General features: G+C 41.1%; 4 protein-coding genes across 4 annotated transcripts; 2 read left to right on the top strand and 2 right to left on the bottom strand.

Annotated features, from left to right (window-relative positions):
* The first annotated feature begins 300 nt into the window (after nucleotides 1-300).
* LOC115743044 (EEF1A lysine methyltransferase 3-like) lies at nucleotides 301-1544 on the top strand. The gene has a single exon (XM_030677631.2). The coding sequence runs from the start codon at nucleotides 679-681 to the stop codon at nucleotides 1369-1371; it is 693 nt and encodes a 230-aa protein (XP_030533491.1). The 5' UTR covers nucleotides 301-678; the 3' UTR covers nucleotides 1372-1544.
* Nucleotides 1545-1711: 167 nt separating this feature from the next.
* Nucleotides 1712-13395, bottom strand: LOC115743226 (regulator of nonsense transcripts 1 homolog). The gene is made up of 29 exons (XM_048275793.1): nucleotides 12722-13395; nucleotides 11346-11597; nucleotides 11094-11264; nucleotides 10963-11013; nucleotides 10686-10778; nucleotides 10501-10596; nucleotides 10359-10409; nucleotides 10168-10286; nucleotides 9609-9717; nucleotides 8998-9120; nucleotides 8716-8787; nucleotides 8391-8462; nucleotides 8230-8296; nucleotides 7540-7682; nucleotides 7386-7457; nucleotides 7181-7309; nucleotides 6391-6546; nucleotides 5855-5968; nucleotides 5689-5787; nucleotides 5528-5605; nucleotides 5121-5255; nucleotides 4818-4892; nucleotides 4590-4707; nucleotides 3951-4315; nucleotides 3752-3814; nucleotides 3592-3663; nucleotides 3004-3135; nucleotides 2787-2900; nucleotides 1712-2582 (listed from the first exon to the last, which is right to left on the bottom strand). The coding sequence occupies exons 1-29, from the start codon at nucleotides 13256-13258 to the stop codon at nucleotides 2448-2450; spliced, it is 3813 nt and encodes a 1270-aa protein (XP_048131750.1). The 5' UTR covers nucleotides 13259-13395; the 3' UTR covers nucleotides 1712-2447.
* Nucleotides 13396-18933: 5538 nt separating this feature from the next.
* On the bottom strand, nucleotides 18934-20302 carry LOC115743202 (cytochrome c oxidase subunit 6b-3-like). Its single transcript, XM_048276187.1, has 4 exons — nucleotides 19962-20302; nucleotides 19435-19601; nucleotides 19111-19192; nucleotides 18934-18996 (listed from the first exon to the last, which is right to left on the bottom strand). Exons 1-4 carry the CDS (start codon nucleotides 20118-20120, stop codon nucleotides 18943-18945), a joined length of 462 nt encoding a protein of 153 aa, XP_048132144.1. The 5' UTR covers nucleotides 20121-20302; the 3' UTR covers nucleotides 18934-18942.
* Nucleotides 20303-22825: 2523 nt separating this feature from the next.
* LOC115743191 (putative invertase inhibitor) lies at nucleotides 22826-23700 on the top strand. Its single transcript, XM_030677889.2, has 2 exons — nucleotides 22826-22905; nucleotides 22942-23700. Exon 2 carries the CDS (start codon nucleotides 22965-22967, stop codon nucleotides 23511-23513), a length of 549 nt encoding a protein of 182 aa, XP_030533749.1. The 5' UTR covers nucleotides 22826-22905; nucleotides 22942-22964; the 3' UTR covers nucleotides 23514-23700.
* Nucleotides 23701-23763: the final 63 nt, after the last annotated feature.

Raw genomic sequence — 23763 nt, 5'->3', positions numbered from 1 at the left:
GCGTTGCACTACAGAGTCCGTTGGTTTGATGGAGAGCTGTTTCCGGAGAGTCGTTTTCAAACTTCCCAGTGTCCGGATGACGGCAGACTGATCGATTTACGAAAGACATTTTTCATGGACTGAAATACAACAAACTCAGATTGGAAGAAAACAGGTTCGCTTTTCGCAAGAAGGAAAACATTTTCCATAAATCACCAAATATACGGATTTCCACAAAAAAAAAAATTATTGTCCTATATCATGGAATTTTCAGCGAATAAGCGCATCCTACAACTTACTTAGATGACATCAAATACATTCATTTTAGCTTTCTTTTGGTCTCCTGGAACGCAATCACTTGCAACAAACAAACTCAGAAAGTTAGAAGACGTCAGAAGTTACAGAGCTTAAAGAAGTTAACTCGGAGCAGAAACCGACTCTAGAACACGAAGCATTGACGGAAGAGAGATTTGGGCCGAAAGTTGCCGCACTTTGATGACAAGTGGAATCACTGACTCGAGGTCGCGTTGATCTCAAGCCGGCTGCGGCATTCACAGAACCAAAAAACAATAAAAAGGGTGAAGATGGCCACAAGACACTGAAGACAGCATATATATGTGTCAGTTGTCGTTTGCTAGTTGCCATGAACAAATAACCGACGCATCAGCCGTTTGAAGCAGCTCGCAAGGAGGGAGTTCAATGACCACGAGGAAGATCGAAATCGCGGGACACCAGTACACGGTCCTCGAACAAGAAGACGTCTATGACTCGGTTACCGGCCATCCCCTCACCGGCTCCTGGCTCTGGAACTCCTCCCTCGTCCTCTCCGACTGGCTTGTCACTGAAGCTCACCTCCACTTATTCCCTCTCAACGGCAAGAACGTCATTGAGCTCGGCGCTGGGTCCGCTGGCCTCCCAGGGCTCACGGCAGCTCGGCTCGGGGCCAGCCGCGTCTTCCTCACTGACGTCGCGCCGATCCTTCCGGGGCTGAGGAGGAACGTGGAAGCGAACGGAGCCGGGGAGCAAGTAGAGGTGAGGGAGCTGGCGTGGGGATCGGAGGAGTCGGCGAGGGGAATTGGGGAGGAGTTTGACGTTGTGTTGATGAGCGATGTGTTCTTTGGCGCTGAGGAGGCGAGGGAGTTGGGGAAGACCCTGAGAGGGCTGTGCGGAGAGAGGACGAGGGTGTGGGCGGCAAGCGAGGTCAGGGATTGGACTGGATTTTGGCTGGAGGAGTTGGGGAGGGAGGGTTTTGGAGCAGTGGAATTGGCGTTTCGACTCGGCGGTCCGGGGTATGAAGGGGAGTTGGTCGGTGAGGGAAGTTTCGTGGTGTATGAGATCTTGAGGATGGCGCAAAATGAAGTAGCCCAGCGTTCGTGGCTAGAGTCCAGTTAGGCTCCCTACGCAGGCTGTTGAGTTCTTACCTCTGCTGCTGACAGCTGTAACACTTACAAACTTATTTCTTTAGGGGGCTGATGCGGATTGTGCTATTCGACGCTTTCTTTTTGGCTGACAACGAGACAAAAACGCACAAACGGGAAAAACAACAGACTAAGCCTTCACTGTCATATTGATTCTTTTTTGCTAGACCATCATGAATTGATTCGTTTCTACAATGGTAAAGTAGATGTGATGTCTAAGGCATATAATATTTGTCTAAAAAGCGAAACATAGGGAATTAAACATATTTCCACTCAACCACCGCCAATGCCCCGTTTGTCTCTGTAACAAAACGCAAGAAACAACGCCAGCACCCATTCATAACTCCACAAACACAATGCCAAAGAAGTACTGCCAAATTCCAGTCAATCAATCACCCGTTTCCACTCTAATAAAGCATAGCATACCAAGTAGGCATGTTCCAGGAACCATAACACTAACAAATCACCAGCACAAATCATTCGACTACTCTAGGCACACTTAGATAGATCACCTATCTGTGTCTTGAATACTTGTCTAGAGAGTATAATTACATGTCAGGAGAAGCTAAAAGGGTCCGGCGGCTTCCTGGCAGTGCTGTCCAAAATCTCTTGCTGCCATCGCTTCCCTGTGTGTTACATTGTCAAACTGCAAGATGAGCGGCTTCATTTCTTTCCAAGCCTCGGAAACCCTTTCGACAAAACCATCCACGTAAAGTTCTCTATATCTCTCAAAAAGTTGCACTTTCTTTGGAGATGAGAGGAAGGATAAGAGCAGTTTACTGGGGTTATCTTTTCTTTCTCAGCCGTGAATATGTGCTGCTGTGTCTGCGTCATGGCTAACAACCAGTTGTGTCCTCAAATCACCTCTTTATTTCCCACAATCCAAAATCCATCTAACCTCATCATCAAGAGGATCCAATGGACCTCAAAAAACACCTTTTCTGCTTCCCCATTCTTCAAGCCAATACTTTTACGCAGACAGAACAGCACAGACCAAGCTGCTGAATGCAAAGAGTATAACCCATCACAGCTATAGCCACACTTCAACCCTTAACCGGTATAGTGAATCTTTTGATTCTGTGAGCTCTGACCTTGCTGAGATTGCGTCTGTTGAGAAGATTGCAAGTTCAGAGGTTGCATGCCATACTGCGTATAAGGCTGAGAATAGAGAGAATTCATCAAGCCCTGCAAAAGAGTCATATACCACGTGAATTCAAGGAGGAGTATATAACTACATATATGAAAAGAGAGAGATTGTGGCAAAATTAGAGTCCAAGTTATCCCAGCAAATGTATGCAGGGATGGAAAACTACCACTTCGGTGCTTGTAAAAACGCTTTATTGAAGCATACCTAATGATCTTATTACATGGTATAAGAGGAGTAGAAACCTGAGTCTGGAGTTGGCTACTCATCCCGAAGTGGCTTTGCGATGGATCATCTTGCGAGGGTTCACTAAAACCCACTTGAGTAAATAGAGCTTGTGATCCATGAGTCATGTAATCCTGCAACAAAACAACAGAAGTCAAAAGAAGATTCACAGGATCAATGACAGTGCACAACCTTTTTGCACAGACGGGCATTGCAGAAGAAAAATTAGTCGCATACCTGAGACATAAAATCATTTCCACTGCCAAAACGAGAATACATATTTTGCGTATTCTGATTCAGGAAATTCCCAGGAAAGCCACCTTGTCCACCTTGTGTCATGTAATCAACAGCATATCCACTTTGAGAAGCCTGAAGAAATTCCAGAACAGTGTCAGTATTCTATGGTGGTGAACATTTGGTACCACACATAATGAACACATAGCAATAAGGAGCACCCATCAGCTGTTTCAGATGAATGATAGGAAAAGGTAGATACAGCAACAATTAATTCATCTAATGCACAGCTTAAACTGTATCAAACAACTGGAGAGATCTATATCTCAATGGCTTCCAAAGAATAAGAGATCATGGAGGAAATCTGTAACTTTCATGCTCTGTTTGAGAGAAGGGGGTGAGAAAGGGTAAAAATACAGAATTTCTAATTTTCCCTCGTCCTCACAGCAATTTTAAAGTCGTTCCCCATTTTCAATCAAAATTTCAGTTCTCCCCATTTCCTTCACTTCCCGAACACGGCATTAGGGCTATGTTTAGTCAATGCATGAACATTGTACCCATTCAAATAAGAATTGCAAGTTCCAGACACACCTGTGTAGAAAAATCAGCCATATTGTAGGGAACATGTGATCCCTGGCTCTTGAAGTCATCACCCAAGAAATCCTGAATATCAGTGATATGAACATATATGAGAAAATGAGAGGAGTATGAAATGATGAGGAAAGTTTCAGCCACTAGAGGAAACACATACTTGTGACATGCCCCCCATGGAGAAACCATCACGGAAAGGTTGGCCAGATCCCTGTGCTGATAGCTGTTACGCAAGGACAAAGCAATTCTTACAACAACTGTCTTCCATGACGAACAAATAGTGGCAGAAATAAAGATACGAAACAGAAAAAACACTAGGGCTTTGTTAGGGAGGATGGGGCAATTAAATAGCTACATACGTTATTGACAAAACCAGGTTGAGACAGTTGGCCTCCCGCAGATGGCTGGCTATTTGCATTCTCCAGAGGTGGAAAGTTGAAATTAGAACCACCAATAGTTTGCTGTGTGCCTTGCTGGTGCGGTAGATGACTGCCGATAGGAGCAGCACCGCCACGTCCAGCCCCAAAACCACGACTTCCGGGTGGAGGGCCGTGAGGAACACCTCCAACAGGTCCATGAACAGCTCCTCGAGTTGGTATAGCATATGGCTGAGAAGGGGCACCGCCAGGAAACGGATGGATGGGGGCTCTAGGCATCGGAAATCCACCTGGATGCACTCCTGCCTTGTGAGTGCCATTTGGTGGGCCAGGTGGCACATAAGAACCTACTCAAAAGAACGTATTGCTTTCACAATGAATAATATCATTTACAGAAACCACATTCACATTAGAAGCATTACCTTCATTTGTACTAGAGAACCACTTCAGGATGGACGAAAAAAAATGTCTTACCATGGACATAAAAAGGAAATACCGTTGCTTATTTCCTACCTAAATTAGTAGCTAATAATGTGTGTAGTATTGTCTTGGTTTTGGAAAGAATGGGGGGAGAAGGGAGATGATCCGACTCTATAATTGAAAAATTGAATCATGACTCACCTCTAGAGCGGCTGCTTCTCCTATCAGCATTTGGACTGGAGGACGCAATGGAACCAAAACCATCATGTGGCATAATCCCAGGTCCTCCACCAAAGAACAGTCTCCGATCATTGTAGATCTACTCCAAATTAGAGTACCAAAAATAACCATCAAATATCTAGATGCATCACAACAACAAAGCCACCTTAAGCTACTTTTTGGAGCGTTCTCGAGTGTACAATAGCCTACCTTTTTTGGTTTTTGAAACTGAACCATGCTCTGTTTCAAGTTATTCAAAGGTCCTTCAACCAAGCATTCATGTTCCTGATAAGACATTTCCAGAAAACAGAGAGAAAGCATTAGCAGACAGAATCATTACTAAATCAGCAGGTAATGACTACCAACTCCAACTATCATCAAGATATAGCATGAGAATAAAAACTTAAATATTAGCATGTACTATTGAAACAGACTCCAGGAATTCATATATCAATCGGCTTTAGAAGATGCCGATCTACTGAGACATTAACAACAGCAGAATGTTTAAAGTACCTTGTAGTGAGTCAATAAACTATTCCACAGAGGCTGTTTGCTTAGAACTTTAGGGTTTCCCAGGATAACAATTCCATATCGAGCACGTGTTAAAGCAACATTGAGCCTGCGAGGATCATTCAGAAACCCGATTCCCTGAACCAATAAAAGTATGATTATACAGGAAGCGGTTGCAACTGAGTGCACAAACTAGCGAAATGGCAATAAGCAGTTGACTAAAATTATACTAGACTTACTGCCCAGTACATACAGTAAATAATAAGCCTATGAGTATATGAGCCTATGAGTATATGAACCCAAAGGGGAAAGAGAAGCGATAAACAATGTATCACATTGAGAGGTATTTGTGCAGCAGATTTAAAAGCAGTTGCTTCAATTATGTAAGCCACAAAAATGATATTACCAACCTGGTGTTCATTACTGCGCACACAAGACAAAATGATATAATCCTTTTCCCTTCCTTGAAATGAATCTACACTAGCAACCTGTAAGGTAGTACAAAGTTCACATATAGTCCCATTTAAAGATAGAAGGTGTTGAAAGTAATATCTTGAGACAACAATTTCACCTCAATTTCCTTGTAGAGTTGCTGTCTCAAAGCACCATTTCTTGACATATAGTTGACAATATAGGCCCTTTGTCCTTCGTATGGTGTTATCACTCCAATCTGAAGAAAAGACCATTAGAAGAACACAATGGGGCATGCTTGCAAATTCAGAGAGCAGTGTTTATACCTGACTGGGGACTACTCCACTTCTTAAGAAAGTAGTTACAATTTTCTCAACATTTGCAGCTTCAGTCCTATTAAGATAGGAGGTTCCACTGGCACTTATCTCCTCTTGTCCCATCTAAAAAACAGCTTGAAAATTAAATGTGGCCACTGAGAAACTTAAGGCAAAAAAGAAAAAAAGAAAAAGAAAATGAAACAGTTGATGCATATGTGGAGCTAGAAACCCTACCAGTTCTTCAAAGAACTCATTAAAACTGATGGCTATGTACTCTCAATTTTATAAAATAGATGGTTCATCCAACTCCTCCCGGTATTCCCCCACTAAAATAAACAGCCTTTAAAATATATTTTGGCACACATTAAACTGAAAGAAGCCACATCCATAGCCCATTGGCAAGCAACCCAGCACTGAAATAACCACCCCCTTGGTTCAATTGCTTGACAATAATTATTTTAATGTATCCTAAACTGTTAAGCAACCATATGACCAAAATAATTGAAATACATTGAATTACAACAAAGCATTTTGCACAATCATACCTGGACATAGAAAAACATGGGGCGGTTTGGCACAGGCCAAGGAAAATCAATGCCTGTAGACTGCCTTTCATTGATTGTAACTCCATTTTGCAGTGTACCTTCATAGAAGCTATTTGATGGGAATTCAGACAGGGATGGATGCATACGATATTGAACCTGAGGTAAAAGAAGAGAACAGGTTGTGTCAACCACAGAAAACCAGAGTGCATCCACAGGAATGAATCTTGATATCCATGGCGAAATCAAACTTCTTTGCATTCAAAGAGGGAATTTGTAGACATTTTCGTATCAATACACAGAATTCCACCAATAGATATCATTTTCAACATCTTTGAAACAGGACATCAACATACTAAAGAAAGTGTTCACAGCACTTCAGAGATCCGACCATATCATGTAAAGGTAAGGTCCCATATCTGCAATCTTAACCCCAAAAACAGAGGGGAGCATATGCCTACCACTATACGCAAAAGGGTATCCAAACCATCTTCTGTCCTGACCGGACGACACCCCAATCAGACTCGTGCTTACAGAATGTAGACAGTCAAAGTGCAACCCCAAGTTCTAGAGGTAATGGATGAGAAGGCAATTAAAAGTGACCAGGTTGTGCATACTTCATTAAGCACAAAGAAGGACCAGTCAAACCCCCATCCTCTTGTTCCTATCAGTACATATACACATGACATCCAAGATCCAAGAATTGCTAACAAGAGTTAATAACGGTGCCATCTTCGCCTCAGACCAAGTTTCAAACATCACGTAGTAGGTACTCTTATAATAAAACAATTACCTGCAGCCTGATTGGTTTTACCCCAAGAAGAACAAGACGTTCAAATAATGATTGAGCCAGTCCAGCTCGAGCGGCTTTCTTGCACATAATGACAGGACCAAGCTGACAGTGATCCCCAACTAGCACTACCTGAAGTAGGAACTTTCAAAGTAAGCTAAAGCAACTAATATATACATAAAGCGCAACTATCTTCAACTTCCAGCACCTGCTTGGCACCAAGAACCAGGGGGATCAGACATTCAGGTTCTGTAGCCTGAGTTGACTCATCTATTAGAACCTACAGTAACAATGATCAGTCAGTTTTAGTCGGCCTTAAAAGTTAAACAAGCACCAGAAAATTTGTGCAAACAATCTTATACCTGACGAAAGCGAAAATTTGCTAATCGAGGATCTCCAGCACCAACACACGTGCAACAAATTACATCAGCACTCTGAGAAATCTCTCGCTCGGTGGCACGTTTAAGAGCTTTGTACTTCTTTTCATCACTGCTTGATAGTTCCCCTGGTTATATATCAAAAAACATGTCAAGAGAGCTACATTACACAAAAAAAGATAGAGAAAACAAAACAATTAAAGCAACTAGACATGCCACTGAAGTTTTAGAGGGAAAGAAGGCTGTGCTAGTTGTAAAGATTAAACCAGCTATAATACGCCTCTGATATAGTCCCTCCACATATAAGTCCATCATGTTAGTAATTAAAAGAAACCTCAAACATTTTACAGCATATACACATTCTTCGGGAAAAAAAGTTATTTGATCCCCATAATTTTAATCTAACATGCATAAAAGGTCCAAGAATTATAAACCATCAGCTACGACTTAAGAGTATTACCTCTTCTTGCACTAAAGAAGAACTTTCAACCCTAATTTGAGGCATAAAGAGGCTGAATAAAACAGTAGTAGTAAACAACTTTCATATACCGGAAGCAACATATTGCCGAAATGATTAAAAAAAAAAAATTAAACTGAACATGAAAATGAAAGAACACAACCCCATACATAGTCAACAACAAAGAAAACTAGAATTGCAGGACAAGAAAAACCGACCTTGCTCATCCTTCAACTGTTGTAATTTGTGAAGCTCGCTCTTTTCAGAAGTGTCAAGATGTCGAACCTGCAATACAGATGATACATTGATCACTCTGCGAAAACACAGCCACATAAATACAAATTATTGTAAATCATCAACAATTGACAAGTTTGCAAACCTGATAATGGAGGGTCAAATGCTCAACAGGAGAGCTGACAGCTTCCCTGGATTTTGCACAAAGCCTAACAACCTTCAAACGAAATAATGACTGGATTAAAAAAACACTGGCAAGGGAAGATAATGAGACACTATTATAGGACTACTAAAAAAACCAGCCCCAGAACTTTATGTAGCGTAAAAGTAAGTTTCCTTCAGTAAAATCACCTCTAGTCAATTAGTAAGGATAGGAAGCAGGCTGAACCCATAGAAAGTGATCTTGGATGCCAACCATCATTTATTACTGATGCCAAAACAAAACTAACACTACTAAAAGAATCTCTTACCTTCAATCCAGTTGCACTAATCTTCTCAGCAAGCTGGTCCACAGCAACATTACTTGGAGCACAGACCAAAACCTTGTAATTTAGAAAGGGACATGCATAGGTAAGAGTGGGTGTGGTTCTATATTCGTGAGACAATCTTATTCACCAATGATTGTGGTTCTATATACACGGGACACCCTTATTAGCACAAAAGTATACTCTCCAAGGATACATAGACACACAAATTTATATAATAAATATATTTATAATTTATGTATTCAAAAGGAAAGCCCCTAAGCTTACTTGCCCCTGTCCTTGCTTAGCCATGTGATAAACTATTGCCGCTGAAGTAACGGTTTTGCCCGTGCCAGGAGGTCCCTGAATCAAACTTATGGGCTTCTGGAGAACGCTCTTCACAGCAAAAACCTGATACGCAACAACCATTCGGATGCAGTGAAAACAAGAAACAAAGCAACACAGAAAAAGCAGAAACTTGAATTAAGCCCCATGATTCACACATTATTCATGTTAAACACAAATGGACGCACACCCACAAAGAAAAGGAGGGAAGAGGGAGAAACCAGTAATTGAACAGCCATGTTACAAAATGAATGTTTCAACCCATATTTAAACAGGATGACTGACTTAACACAAGAAATCAATTGATTCAGGAGAATTTCCAATTCACCCTTTACTCTTGCTGTGCTTTATGTAAACAAAGCCAGAATGATATCAGTAAACCTTTTCCACCCAAAAAAGGATATGTATAAGCAGTTTACACCCAACAAGATCAAGCATGCCAGAACTCCAAATTAACAAACATTAATACATGGTAAAACGGTCAAATACTATGCCAGAATGGATAATAAACCTCAGCCATACATGATAGAAGGTGAGACAGCAGACAAAAGTACCTGAGATGCATTAAGCTCAGGAAGTCCAGGTGCACCAAACCGACGAGGCAATGTATTCCGAACCATTTGAAGCTCAACCTCATGGCCCAACAAGTGGTGATAGATATATCTGCAAGAAGTAATAGCATTAAACAGACCCAAGTAGCAGATATAAAGTGTGGAGAGGCCAGCAAAGGCACAAGAGCAGATAAGACAAAATGCTCCATCAATAACAGGAGGCCGACAGGCATCAAAAACCCCAACTTCATTCATGGAAAAAGGACATCTAGGACATCCCCACAATGCGGACAGTAGAGCATAATCTTGAATATTATGCTAGAACACGCTACAATGTGTACCACCACATGTTCCGAGATCCACACCCAACATTCACCGCCATATTCAGATGTCTAAAGGACTGAACAATGATACAAGTACATATACATGGTCTGCGGGCATTACACCCTCAAAAATTAACAAGGATTACAAAAAATTGCTACTAAAAATCAACCCTGAAGAAAAAAGAATGTTAGACCAAAACAGATATTAAAAAAATGATGGAAAATGGAGATTAACCCACCCACTGACACTTGTTTCGTCCACAGCAAATGTCTTCATTGCTCCCTGCATTCTGTCAAAACTTGTACTCTTCCAAACAAAGTCAACACTGAAACCGTGGTTGACATCAACTGGAACACCCTAAACATTAAAGCAGCCTATAAGCAAAAATAAATACACAAAAAGTTTAAAGACAGCTCTTTAAAAACAAACCTGACTGGCACGAAGCTCCAAAGCAACCTCTTCTTGTGCGGTTAGCTTAATCTGAAATGAAAAAGTGTTAGGTGAGCCCCCAGAACACAAGAAAGAAGAGTTAATATATCTTTTGGGCAGATACGAAATTTAAAAGACATACCACATGCCCCACAGATTGCCATGCTGGATGAGCAGCATCTCCTGAATAACGGAGCCTCAACTCATCACCAGGCACTAGTCTCAACTCATTGTCTTCCTAAATTAACAACAGATGCATCTTAACTTTGCAGCAAAGCAAAGAAAAAAAACAATGTATTTTGCAAGAATAAACACATCTTGAATCACCTTTGGGAAAATAAAATACGAAATGCGCTTCTTGTTCAGACCAATATCCCATCGGATAGTGACATTGTCCTTGCTCTGAGATTCTTTCATCATCTACAACAAATTCAGTAATACAAATGCGGTATTAAGCTTCACCGAACAGGTAAGTAGAAATGTCTTCTCAACAGAACATACACAGTAGAAACGAGTAATTGTTTGCAAGATAAAGGCATCACCAATAACTGTTAAAGTTTGTAACACAAGAACTGAGAGCACAAGAAAGATTAGGGGCACATACTTTGTCATAATCAGCTTCAAGCTTGATGAGCGGAGCAAATACATTTTGATACTGCAGCGAACAGCAACATCCATAAGTTAGACACAATTAGTAATCAAGAACACACTCTGAACCACAGTCAGTGTAGGAACCTGATATGCATCTTCATACTTCAGTGCTACAGGCTGAGGCTCATCATCCACACCAGGCTTCTCAAGATCCTCAAGGGAAGCATCAGGATTCGTCTTCCACAGTTCTTCTATCTTGTTTATTTGTTGTGCACTGATCTGGCGTGCCCTCAACTGCTCCTGCTCTGAAGGGACCTGTAGGGGACAAAGCCTCAGCAGGCTCTCCAGCTAATACTTTTGATAGGTATCTTTAGGGATAAAATGAGAAAAACTGACCTTAACAAGCCACTGCAAGAAGCATCTGTCATCAATCAAAGGACACCACTGACTCAGGTCCCAGTTCATGTCCTTCAAAGCATTGACGCTCAAGCAGGGTTCCCGACAAAGTAGAACAACAACACTTTCAGTTTTGGCAGAAATGAATCCAAGAAGGAAAACATTACGGCATCCACAATTATAGCATTCGAGAATAGTTTCCCCTAAAGGACTGTCCTTATGAAGGCAAACTTCTTTGTGCTTTGCTCTAACCTGCAGAAGAACCAATGAAGCAATGCTAAATTATAAACAAAAATAAGAAACTGTAGCTGCATGGGCAACCTATCTGGAACCTTCAAGTCAATTAGCAGCATAATGGAACCAATGAAGCAACGCTAAATTATAAACAAAAATAAGAAACTGTAGCTGCATGGGCAACCTATCTGGAACCGTCAAGTCAATTAGCAGCATAATGACTGCACTGTGTAACAAAAACTTAACCAGAATAAACTTACAGCATTCAGTTTATTGGCAACATACAGACTTTACCTAGAGCCTATTTGGTTCGGCCTATTTGGTCTGGAAACAATAATGGAAAACAAAATTTTGGAACTCTAGAGAACTAGAAATAGCAAAGAAGTAAAAAGATCCATAAGTCACCGTCACCCAACAGGCAAAATATTAGTTCTTGCAGATCATCTTAGAAAAATGGGTAAAAAAATGTGCATCAATCTACATTTAATTCATTGGACAACACAGCTTCACAGATTTCGATCCTAGATCACCATTATAATTCCACATTGAAGTACTGACTGACAGGATTAACAGCCAAAAGACATACATGTACACAGCCAATGGCAATGAAGACTAAGTCCCTCATTTCATAACACCGAATCTCAATGAAACAAAACTTAAACACCTATATCTTCATCTCATAAGAACCTCAAACATTTTCTCCTTTCAAAAGAAAAAAATGTCTCCATGAAATGCTTCAGAAGCTCAATTCCAAAAGACGTAAAGGCTTCCCCCTGTTGTTCCTCTCCAACTTCCACGAGCATCTATTAACAAATTCCAAATGATTGACACAAAACCAAAACTAGAAGCCTGCTTAAGCTACGGTCTTCAGCATTCCCTATCTTTGTGAAAAGAAAAAAACAAGCAAATTTGTATGTGCTTTTGTGAAATTCACACACAAGCATGTTAAAACCCAAATTCACTTCAGCCACCCATTTGACCAAAGCTATCGACAACCAGCAAAACCCAACAGCGCTGGAACTCTTTTACTTATCCGGCCAAGATCATATTCCCTCACAAAGGAGAAAGAAGCAACGATAAAAATCTACTGATTTCGTAAACTATCCAAGACCGCAGAAAAAACACGAAGCACGCAAACTCACCAGGTGATTGACAATATGTGAACCGGATGTGTTCCCTCTCGAATTGCAGAACCATTTCCGGCACGACGGCACGTTACACCTAACCACACAAGCTGGGTTTGAAACCCCGCAGTACCGACACGCGTGCTCCATGAAATCACCCTTGCCATACTCATAACTATCATCGTCCACCGTATCCTCAAAATTCAACCCGCTCATTCCTGCAGCTAGGGCATCCACCGTCTGATTCCCTCCTCCTCCGCTGCTGCTCCCCGAGCCACCTCCACCGGCCCCAGGACCTCCGCCGCGGCGGCTCTTCGTGGCACCACCTGGAGCAGCAGAGACCGGAGAATTGTCGGACTGCTGATCGGCCGACGAGCTGGCGGGGTCCGCGATGGAGTCCGACGGGGTCGGCCACGCCGACCGAATCGGGTCGCGGAACTCGGGGTAATCGAAATCGCCATCGCCCTGGGTGTTGAATTCGTAGAAGGTGTATGCGTCATTGCTGGTGTCAGGCTGCGAGGCGGTCTCGAAGAGGCTGTTCTGCTGCGAATCCATCGAGCAGATTGGAGAACCCGAACGCAAACGCCTCCCGGTTTGGCGACTGATTAGGGTTTTAGGGTCGATGCGCCCGTGGTTTTGAGGGGTGACGCAGGGTCGGGGTTAGGGTTTGGTGAGAAGAAGTAAGAGAGAGAGAGAGAGAGAGAGAGCGCACTGCTTAAGAGAAGGAAATTTAGGAAGAGAGTTTTTTTTTTCTTCTCTTTTTGTCAGAAGGAAGAGAGAGAGATCGCGAGCGTGATTTAGGAGGTAGCCTACTAACGTCAGGAAGAAGCTGAAAGAGCACGAAAGATGTGAGAATGGCGAGATGCGAGCGTGGCCTTCACGCGCGCCGAATCAGTCCCGCCGCGCCGGTGGATTTCCCCGCCTTTTTCCTTGAAGCTCCAAAGCCGCTAGCCGACGACTAGAGGGTGAATCGGACGGCTGACGGTCCATCATATGGTCCACGTCACGAACGCATGGTCGAAAATACGGACTTTGAATTATAAGTAGGGATATCGACCAAAAAAAAATTATAAATAGGGATGTTGACCAAAAAAATTATAAATAGGAACGAGTGGTTTCAGATTCGGCGTGTATCAATATCCCAATTTTTGGAATGTGGAATATGCCATATGTATCATGAAACTTATAATTTACCCTATCGCAGATTTCAGAACTTAGCCAAGTTCCATTTGTATTCTTAATTAAATGATAACAATAAATTATCATCCGTAGTAGTCGTCATTTGCTATTGAAATTCACTGATCACGACTCATATATAGACACACAAAGAATACGAAACATCAACAAAGTAGAAGCCTCGGTTATAGATATCGGTAAAAATAGAAGTTCGGACTAGTGGTTTCGGATTATACATTTATCTCCGGATACCATGGAATACTGCAGAATCGCGCGTGGACGTAACAAGATAAACACAAGGACTTGTTTCAGGTTTCACCTATTGGAACTTGAAACATATCCATCGAAATCGTTACGCAATTTTTAAAATACGTAACCTACCCTCTATACCCCGAAACATAGAATCGGACTTGTTCCCACCGATCCGGTTTTTCAATTCTCGATTTTAAGTGTCGTCACTTGAAATATAATTTTCAAAACCATGCTCACCCCTAAATATAAGTGTCGTCACTTGAAATTTACAATCCGTTTGTTTCGCGAAAAATAAATGATTTGAAAAATATTTTTTCTAAAAATGAATGCTTATATCGCCTAAAGAAATAAACAAACAAAAAATATTTTCATCTACAACGAAAATATTTTCATTGACTAATTAATTCAAGCGATACAAGCGATCAATTTTAGAAAAATATTTTCCAGATTATCCATTTTTCGCAAAATAAACGGGACATAAGCTAAAATACCTTCTTTGACTCAAAATTAAGAAAATATCATTAGGACTGCTCGATTCATGCGAACGAGTTGAACTCGAGCTCAGTCTAACCTTCATGTTCATGTAGGCCAAGACTTCACCCGATCAAAAAAGCTAATATTGTACGATTTTGCATTAGAAGTCCGTTCATCCCAATTGATTCGAATGAATATAATTTGTTCCTGAACAATACATTTAAGTGGAATTAATCGACATTGTTATAGTTCACCATAGATGGAGTTCGTCAAAATGGCTTGTATTATGTCGTATAGAAATCGCTTATCCTCAGTAGGTATTTAGTATATAATAAGATAAAGAAGAAATTGGTCGAGCGAGGTCCTAGAGATCTTCGATACCGTGTGAGGGGTGATGCCGGACTTGTGTTGGCGGCGTGGAAGAGAGAATATTCAGGTCTTTGCATGCCATTCGTTTGTGCTACAAAAGCACCGCTTTCATCTCATCCTCACGTGTGTGGGGTGAATTTGTTTCATGAAAATTGGATGATTTGAAAAATATATCTTTTTAAAAGTGATAGCTTATATTGCTTAAAAAAATTCCTTTTGATTCGCGAAAAATAAATGATTTGAAAAATATTTTCTTAAAAATGGATAACTTGAAATAATTAGTTAATGGGTTTTACATCTAACATTTTCATGGACAATAAAAATATTTATCATTCATTTATTTTTGCAACCGATGCAATCAATTATTTTTTGAAAAATATTTTTTAAATTATAAAATTTTCGCGAAACAAATGGAACCTTAGTAACATGAGTTTTTCTTGAAATTAACGAAACCGAATTAAAAAAGCTAAAATTAAATGGGGTTAAATGTCAAATCCGATAGACATTTTTGCTTAACGAGCCTTGCTTTCTCAATATGTGTCTGATTTTTCTAGTCATGATAGTTTGCTGATAGAAAAAGTGATATTCTTTCCTAATGTTCAATTCTTATTATTCACACTACTTTTAGCTCCATTTATTTCTCGAAAAATAAATAATCTAAGAATTTTTTTAAAAAAATATTACTTGTATCACTTGAAATAATTAATTAGAGTGAACGGGGCCTTTCACTAAGCTAAAAGAGGGCAAAGCGCTACTTTGCCCAATGATGAGAATAACTACTTTAGGTAGACAAATCTTAAGCCCATTAAACAATAACTTAATTCACGAATCAAATAAGATGCGAGCTAAAATCTTTTGTTTTTCTTGGGTCGAAGAGCTAAAATCATTTAATAGGGTTGAAGTTTGCCCATATTACACAAGCTCATTTCAACTCGACTAAACTTACTCAGTTTGACCACACACAAAAATATAAACCACTCAATTCGTGATTTGTTGAGAATCTGCCAAAGCAAAACCATGTACATGTATCTGATATATCGATTCCGGCGACTAAGTAAATTCCGATTGATTTGAAGTCCAATCTATAGTCGCATAGCAAGCAAACCAAGTCCAAGATGGACCGCTCTCAGCAGGATCATGGATAATACAAAAATGAAAATTAGTGTCTCACACTTCTTTTGTTCGTTGAAGATGGAAATCGATGTTGATGTTGGAGAATTCTTTTTGTTTTTTTTTTTTGGGGGAGAGGGGTCAGAGATGTTGGAGAATTAGCTCATTGCTTTTTACACATAAACATTCCGCTGTTGAGTTTTGACCGGTATACAAAGTAAGTGTTGCTTAATACATGTGAACTTTGCGAGAGACGCAAGAAAAAATTAAATGTCGTCATCAAAAAAGAGCGCTCGTAGATTTGATTTAATTTAGGATTGAAAAAACCTTAGGAATAATTGTAATACAACTATTATAATATCATCTTGTTCAAGTTATCATTTTTACAATTTATTTCTTATTCAAATCGTATACTTTATTTACGCTTCTGCTTTAGTCAATTGTCTCATATAATTGAAGAGATATATCGTAAACCGATTCAGAACAATCGCACGTATAATAGAAGAAAAATAGATGACACACGGTTTACCCAGGTTTACCCCATAACGGGGCTACGTTCTGCAAAAAAATTTCACTATGATTTTTGATTTACGGTCACACAACTTATTACAACGATCGGCCAAAAACGAGCAAATATATATATGCCCTAAATGAGCCCAAAACCTAATCTATCTAAAACCCCTTTAATCCCTCAACAAATGGGTGAACTTAAACAAAAGCCCAAACCCGTTTAGGTTTCGGGGGCACTACCCCCGAACCCCCACCCGCTCACCGGCCGGGGGGGTAGCTGTCTGCTCACCGGGGAGCGGAACTCCCGCCCACCGACCGGGCAACGGGGCACCCGTGTCCGGGGCACTGCCCTAGAACCCCGGCATTCTCTACGCAGGGGTCACATGCCGTCGGATTATACTTCGGTTTCCCTAAGCTCACTTAGACGTGCCCGATGTGAGAAACAAGGGTTCTCGAAGTATTCGCCAACTCCAACAAGATGTCGCATATATAATTCTAGAATATGTATTAAGTTCGATTCGAGATGATCCCAAGGAGGCAAGCTTGAATGTCCGGCATCCTCGAGTCAAACATTAAATCTATCAAAATAGGTCATAAACATAAATATGATGAGCTGAGTTGTATATGAGTTAGTCATATTCGATAAAATAGGTCACAAATGAGTTTAAATATAGTTGTGAGTGCTTTTTTCTTTTGTCGGAAAACATAATATGGGTGTTAAATGGGTCATAAATGGTTTTACAACTTACTTAAACCCAACCCACCTCTGTGACTCTCTTTTCATTCTATCGCCCCTGCTCAATCTCCATCTCGCTTACTCGACACTCTCACATCAATTTGAATATGCGTTTTCCTAGATTGGATTAAAAGTGTTTTATGAGTATAGGTCGGGTTGAGTTGATATATGTTGGGTATGGATCAAGTATGACTCACTAGATCCGCATTACAACAAATGGGTTGTAAACGGATTAAATGAGTTTATTTGAGTCGGACCATTTATGATTCAACCTAAACGCTACCCACCACCTGTTTGATGGTTTATTAAACAGCAATGAGATCATCTCATATAAGTGAATTACTATGGCCATTTCTTTCAATCAACTCATCAAGGGGGTGAATGAGAACCATTCTTTTCATGAGTTTTATTTCTATTTTCTGGACGAGTTTTTGAGTAGAGACACTCATTTGACAACAACACAAAATTTATATTCTCGAAATAAAATTTTGCTTGATAATAGCATAAAATTTTTATGGTTGGGCGACCGGAGGACGGTGACAAGTGGATGGAGACCGGCGGTCGGTGGCGAGCGAATGGCGAACGGGGATCGAAGACCGGTGGCCGGCGGTAGGGATGCGAAGAGATGTGATCGACAACCAGTGAACTGCGACTAGGGACTAGAGATCAACGATCGGCGAACGATGAATAGCAATCGATGGTCGGCCGACGGCAGGGACACAAGAGAAGCAACCGACGAATGGCGGACCGGAGACCTACGGAGGGTAGGCGACGACCGGCAGACAGAGACCGGAGGAGGGTAGTTGTTCACATGCAGACGGCGACGGATGGAACGAGACAGTCAGTTGGCAAACGGCGGACGGCGACCTCCAACAGGGGAACAATAGCCAAAGACCAGAGATCGGCGATCGACAAATGGCAACCGAGGGACACGAGAGCCATGATCAATGGCGGATGGCAACCGGTGGCCGAGAACCAGAGATCAACGGCGAGCAACTAACGAACAACGCACAACAATCGGTGATAGGGACATGAAAGAGACGACCGGCGGATGGTGACCGGCCGTGGGTGACCGGCAATGGCGACGGGCGATGAGCGGCCAGCAGATGGCCACCAAGAATAGAGACTCCGGAGAGAAGGAGACCGCACGAGAAAGAGAGGAAGTAAACAATGACAATTGTTTTTTTATTTTTGTTTCTGTTTCAGAAATTAAAAAAAATGAATTTTGTTATCAAATGAATTTCTATTCCAAACCTGTTCTACAAAACAAAAACAAAAAAAAAATTATTGTCATGCGGTCCCCAAGTGAACAACATCCTCAAGCTTTGTGAATAAGACGCGGATTACATGCATTTTTATTACATGGATAGGAGAATATCTCATGGGAAGATTAGCTTTTCATCCTTCCCTTGATCCTGCCCGAGGCATGCCAAAGGCACTCGCACACATGAGGCTCACGGCAACTTTTGCGTCACTTCTTCGCTACTTTAAAGGGCAAATTCCTCCCCCACCCCCTGGCTTTTCCTATTCACCAAACGTCTGTGGCCCGATTGTACTAATTCCCCAAGCCCACGAGAAACATGTCCAAAATTTTTATTGTCCAAGAGCCCCCTTAGATTGGACCAGGGAATGTGCCCTGTTCTCTTTGTTCATTCCACCTCTCAATCTGCACGAAATGGGCATCCGTTTCAAGTGACAGCAAAATCAAAACCGATCGAAAGGATCCGAGAATGCAGAACAAAATTTCACGTTCAAAAAAAGACGACGCGTCCCCATTTACCCATTCGGAAGGGCATAGTGACCGGTAGTATTTCGCGAATTTCTCGCATTCCGGAGCATCCTTGCCCTTCTCTTGGATGCGCCTGCAAATAAGACACGATTTGCGACAAATAAGGAACTCGAATCCTGTTGGGAGCATCTATCTATCCAATAGATTCAGGCAGCTATGCATAAAGGTTTATCTTGGACATGTTGCACATACTGCACAGGACTGGGACTCTTGATTTTATCTTGTTTAGAGTTCAATTTAAAACGTGCTTCTCCTTGATAGCCCGCCTTCCGGATTATACATGATCCAATGGAGTTTTGCACGAAATAGCTTTACCTGAGGTACTCCAGATACCGCGCATAACAGTGACGCGTTTGGTTAGCAAAGGGGAAGCGCATGTCCAACGGTGCCGTTTCAAGAACTATCACCTCTTCCTCCTCCTCCTCCTCCTCGCTCCATTTGCCCGGTTCACTGCTTTTGCCGTCATCGGAATGAGCGGATCCCTTTCATGGGAAAGAAGATATATGAATCCACAAAAAATGACGTCGATTGTACATATCTAAGATATGTATAAATTTTAATCTAGAGCAACACCAAATCTTTTCTACCAAATCTTGAAGACAGATCATATTGAGTGTCTCAATCAAAATTCACGTGCTATACTTGACTAAGTTGCCGGATCAGAAAGTCTAGTGCCCGAGAACTAACCCTCAATCTAATTTTTCTAGCTCAACCTTAGTGCTTACGGGTCACGAGGACGGAGCATGCAAGCCAATATGGATCAAGCTAATCATTCCATACTCGTATCATGTCAAATTTACACTAGACTATAAGACGTTCTGAGGGAGAGGGAGAGCTAGGACCTTAGGCTTGGAGAGTTCCTCGTCCACTTGTTTAGGAGGAGGGGGTCGCGAGACGGTGCTGGGGTCGTGGGCGGGGCGAGGCACCTGCTCGCCTTTGGCCACTTTGTTGACGTCTCTCGACCTCTTCTTGTCGTGCGGATCGACTTGCGAGGCCGACATCCTTCTCCTCTTCTTTCTCCTCCTTGCCCCGTCACTCCGGTCTCAGCTTCAGCTCGACGTCCGGGCGTCTGACCGGGAGTTTTGGAACAACGCGTGATGACGATTTTCGCAATCGGTGGTTGCTTTGTCTCCTAGGGGTCCTTAAGTCGGTCCAAACTAAATTAGAGAGCTTTCTCTATGGTTTTGGTTGGCCACGTTGCAAGTGAAGCAGACACCTGTGCTTGCCGAGAGGATAAACGTGTCGTCGAAGGAGAAATTGTCCAAAGAGATAAAACTCGTGGTTTCCAAAGGTCTTCGATCGAAGTCGACTTCCAACAAACACCCATGTCTTGCATCAGCCAAAGCGTCATCTTCTCCACATCGCCAAACTCACTCATGGGCTTCAACTTAAATCGTTAGAACTCCTCTCCCGACCAATTCTTCAAAAAGCTAAATATCATTTCTAGCCTCCTTTGTTCGGCCGATCATACCCTTTAGACAAACACACCGAATCCCATTCATGATGTCGAAATTCTAACTCGCATGCGTTCAAACAAGAAAATTACCAAAAAAGTCCTAAATTTATTGTAATTGTGTCAATTTAGTCATAAATATTTTTTTTTGCCAATTCAATCTTAAACCTTTTGCATTTGTACCAATTCGGACATTCTAACCAATTTTAGCCAGAAATCGCTGGTATGGTGCGACTAACGTTGACGTGATAATTTTTGATAATATTTTATTTATTCTTTATTTTTTTTTCTTTTCTCTCTGTTTTTCTTTCTTACCTACTTCCTTCTGCCGGCAAGGTCAGCCTCGCCTCTGGCCGGTCAAAAGGTCTAGCAAACTGCTAGAGGAAAAAGGAAAAAAAAAAAAAGAAAGAGAAAGAAAATAAAATAAATAAAAACATATGAAAAAAATTAAAAATATTAGTAAAAATTGCCACGTCAACGTCGCCCACGCCACGTTAGCAACTTTCGGCCAAAATTGATCGGAAAGACCGAATTGACGAAAATGCAAAAGATTTAGGATTGAATTGACCAAAAACATATTTAGGACTAAATTGACACAATTACAATAGGTTTATGACTCTTTTTTTTTTGGAGCGATTACCCCCATTTCAACCATATGTACCAATTATTTCGACCACGAATTTGTGATTGCTATAAGATGTATAGAACGCTAGGTTGCATGTATAAATTATGGAACTGTTTATGTTGATGATCCCTATTTTGACTATACTCCTAAAGAAACAAAAGGAAGGGAGAGCAACATTTCAATGATAGGAAGGAGCATGTGCAACCATGCTTTAGGATTGCTGCTTGGGCAGATAGTCTAAAGTGGCAACAATACTCCACATGCAAAAAGGATGGCCGAGTTAAGAATGAATCTAGCCATGGAGACTAATGTGCACTTGCAATGTTAGATTATATTTGATGATGGCCTATTTGTCTAGATAACATTAACGATAACGACAAGAGAATACGAAAAGAAACATACGTGGGGTTTGCTTAGGACCATAGGAAAACTCCATTACGGAGCTTCATAAGATAGTGAAAAGACACTTTCAGGATGAGGCATAGAGATGATGCTGGTTAGGGACCTCATAATTAATTAGTAGATAACACACACGGTACATGAAAAAGGGAAAATTGCAAAAAATGTTTAAAACCAATTGTACTTATGCCAATTTAATTCTAAACATTTCAATTAGGCCATGAGTCCTCAACTTTTCGAAAATTTGTTAATGTAATCATTTCGGTCAATTTTGACTGAAAATTGCTGACATGGACATCGGTCATCCTACATGATACGGCCAATGCTGACATGGACAATTTCTGTAATTTTTCAAATTTCAAAAATTTCAATTTTTTAAATTTTTTTTCTTTTCTTTTTTCTTTCCGTTTTCCTTCCTTTGACTTTTTCGGCTAGCCACAAGTGAGGGCCATCCTCGCCAAGGATCGTTTGTGGCTGCGAGGGCGACCCTCACTTGCGGTTGGTGAGTGCAGCCCTTGCCGTAGGTCACAAGGAAAAAGGGAAAAAAAAGAGAAAAGAAAAGGACAAGAAAAAGGAAATAAATAAAAATTATTTACATTAACGCCAACCGCGTCATATAGGACGGTCGACATCTATGTTAACAATTATTAGTCAAAATTAGTCAGAATTACTATATTGGCAAATTGTCAAAAAGTTTAGGACTCAACTGTTAAAATTAAAAAGTTTAATACTAAATTGACACAAAAATAATATGTTTATGATTTTTTTGGTAATTGTGTCCATGAAAAACAATTTAAGTTTAAGTAACTTACCACAAAAAAAAAACAGTTTAAGTTGATGTGACTATATAAAATTGAACTGATAGATGGGGCAGATCACTAGAATTAATCACATAGGTAATCGAGATTCTTTTAATGATTGTAGGCATGACCTCTTGTAAACTCAAATTACCAATTGTGACATGGTATAATATAGAACATTCTAGGAAAAAGCGAAAAACTGCCCATGAAATGTGCTAGACTTTTGAATTAGCAAAAGGTTCAAACATGGCAAGCTCCATTAAAATAGTCCCTCCACCATACGTGCATGAGGCATGTGCCCGGATTGCGTGCTGAGCTTCCCCAACCAAATGCAGTCACGTATCTCCACAGACAAATACAAGATGACAACAGAAAACAGAAAGAACAAAAGCTCTTGGAATTGCCAAATTTCCTGAGCCTTTTTCACTTCATTATAAGTATCGAACCATGCACATTAATTTCTCAGAGTCAAAAGAGTTCCCTTCATTTCCCCACACCAAGAAGAAGAAGAAGAAGAAGAAGAGGAGGAGGAGGAGGAGGAGGAGGAGGAAATTGAACACAAAACAAGATGAAGTCTTTCTTGCCTCTTGTAGCTCTAACTTTCCTTCTCCTCCATCTTGCACAGGCCAATGATCGGGACAGCGACATCATCCACGGGAGCTGCAGAAGAGCTGCTGATGGCGATCCAAATATAAGCTATGGATTCTGCATCGCGTGCTTTGAAGCCAACCCGACAAGCCAACCTGCAAGTATTGGAGATCTCGCTCTCATGTCCATCAACCTCACCATCTCAAATGCCACCGAGATTAGTTCCTGCATATCGAAACTCCTCCAGAACGAAAGACTCAGCCATTTTGCTCGTGACTGCTTGACGGCATGCTCGGAGCTGTACTCGGATGCTTGTTCTACGTTGAGAGGCGTTGTGGATGATTTTGGTTCCAGAGATTATTACAAAGCTAATGTGGACGTAAGTGCCGTGATGGATGCTGCCGTCACTTGCGAAGATGGTTTTAAAGAGAGGGAAGGTCTAGTGTCTCCTTTGACCAAAGAGAACGACATTTTTTTCCAAATGAACGCGATTTCCCTCGCGTTCATCGCAATGCTACATTGCAATTGATCGATATCGGATGCATTTTCTGGCTGATAATTTCTGAAAGAATTTCATACAAATATATCTATGATGCCTTCGTATGTAGGACGAACCCCTCCAATTGTACTACATCATCAGATCTAGACATCTTGATCAAGATAACACTTACTGTGTTTCTGAAAATTGTTCAAAGTGCAAGGACTGTACTGGATACTGATTTTTTGTTGCCATATTTTGGTAGGCGTTACATGATAAAAACAATTTCCAAAGCAAGGGT

The sequence above is a fragment of the Rhodamnia argentea genome, chromosome 3 (assembly GCF_020921035.1).
Source record: "Rhodamnia argentea isolate NSW1041297 chromosome 3, ASM2092103v1, whole genome shotgun sequence".
NCBI classification, from domain to species: Eukaryota; Viridiplantae; Streptophyta; class Magnoliopsida; order Myrtales; family Myrtaceae; genus Rhodamnia; species Rhodamnia argentea.
The sequence above is the reverse complement of the archived record's forward strand: the minus strand, read 5'-3'. Positions and strand labels throughout refer to the sequence as shown.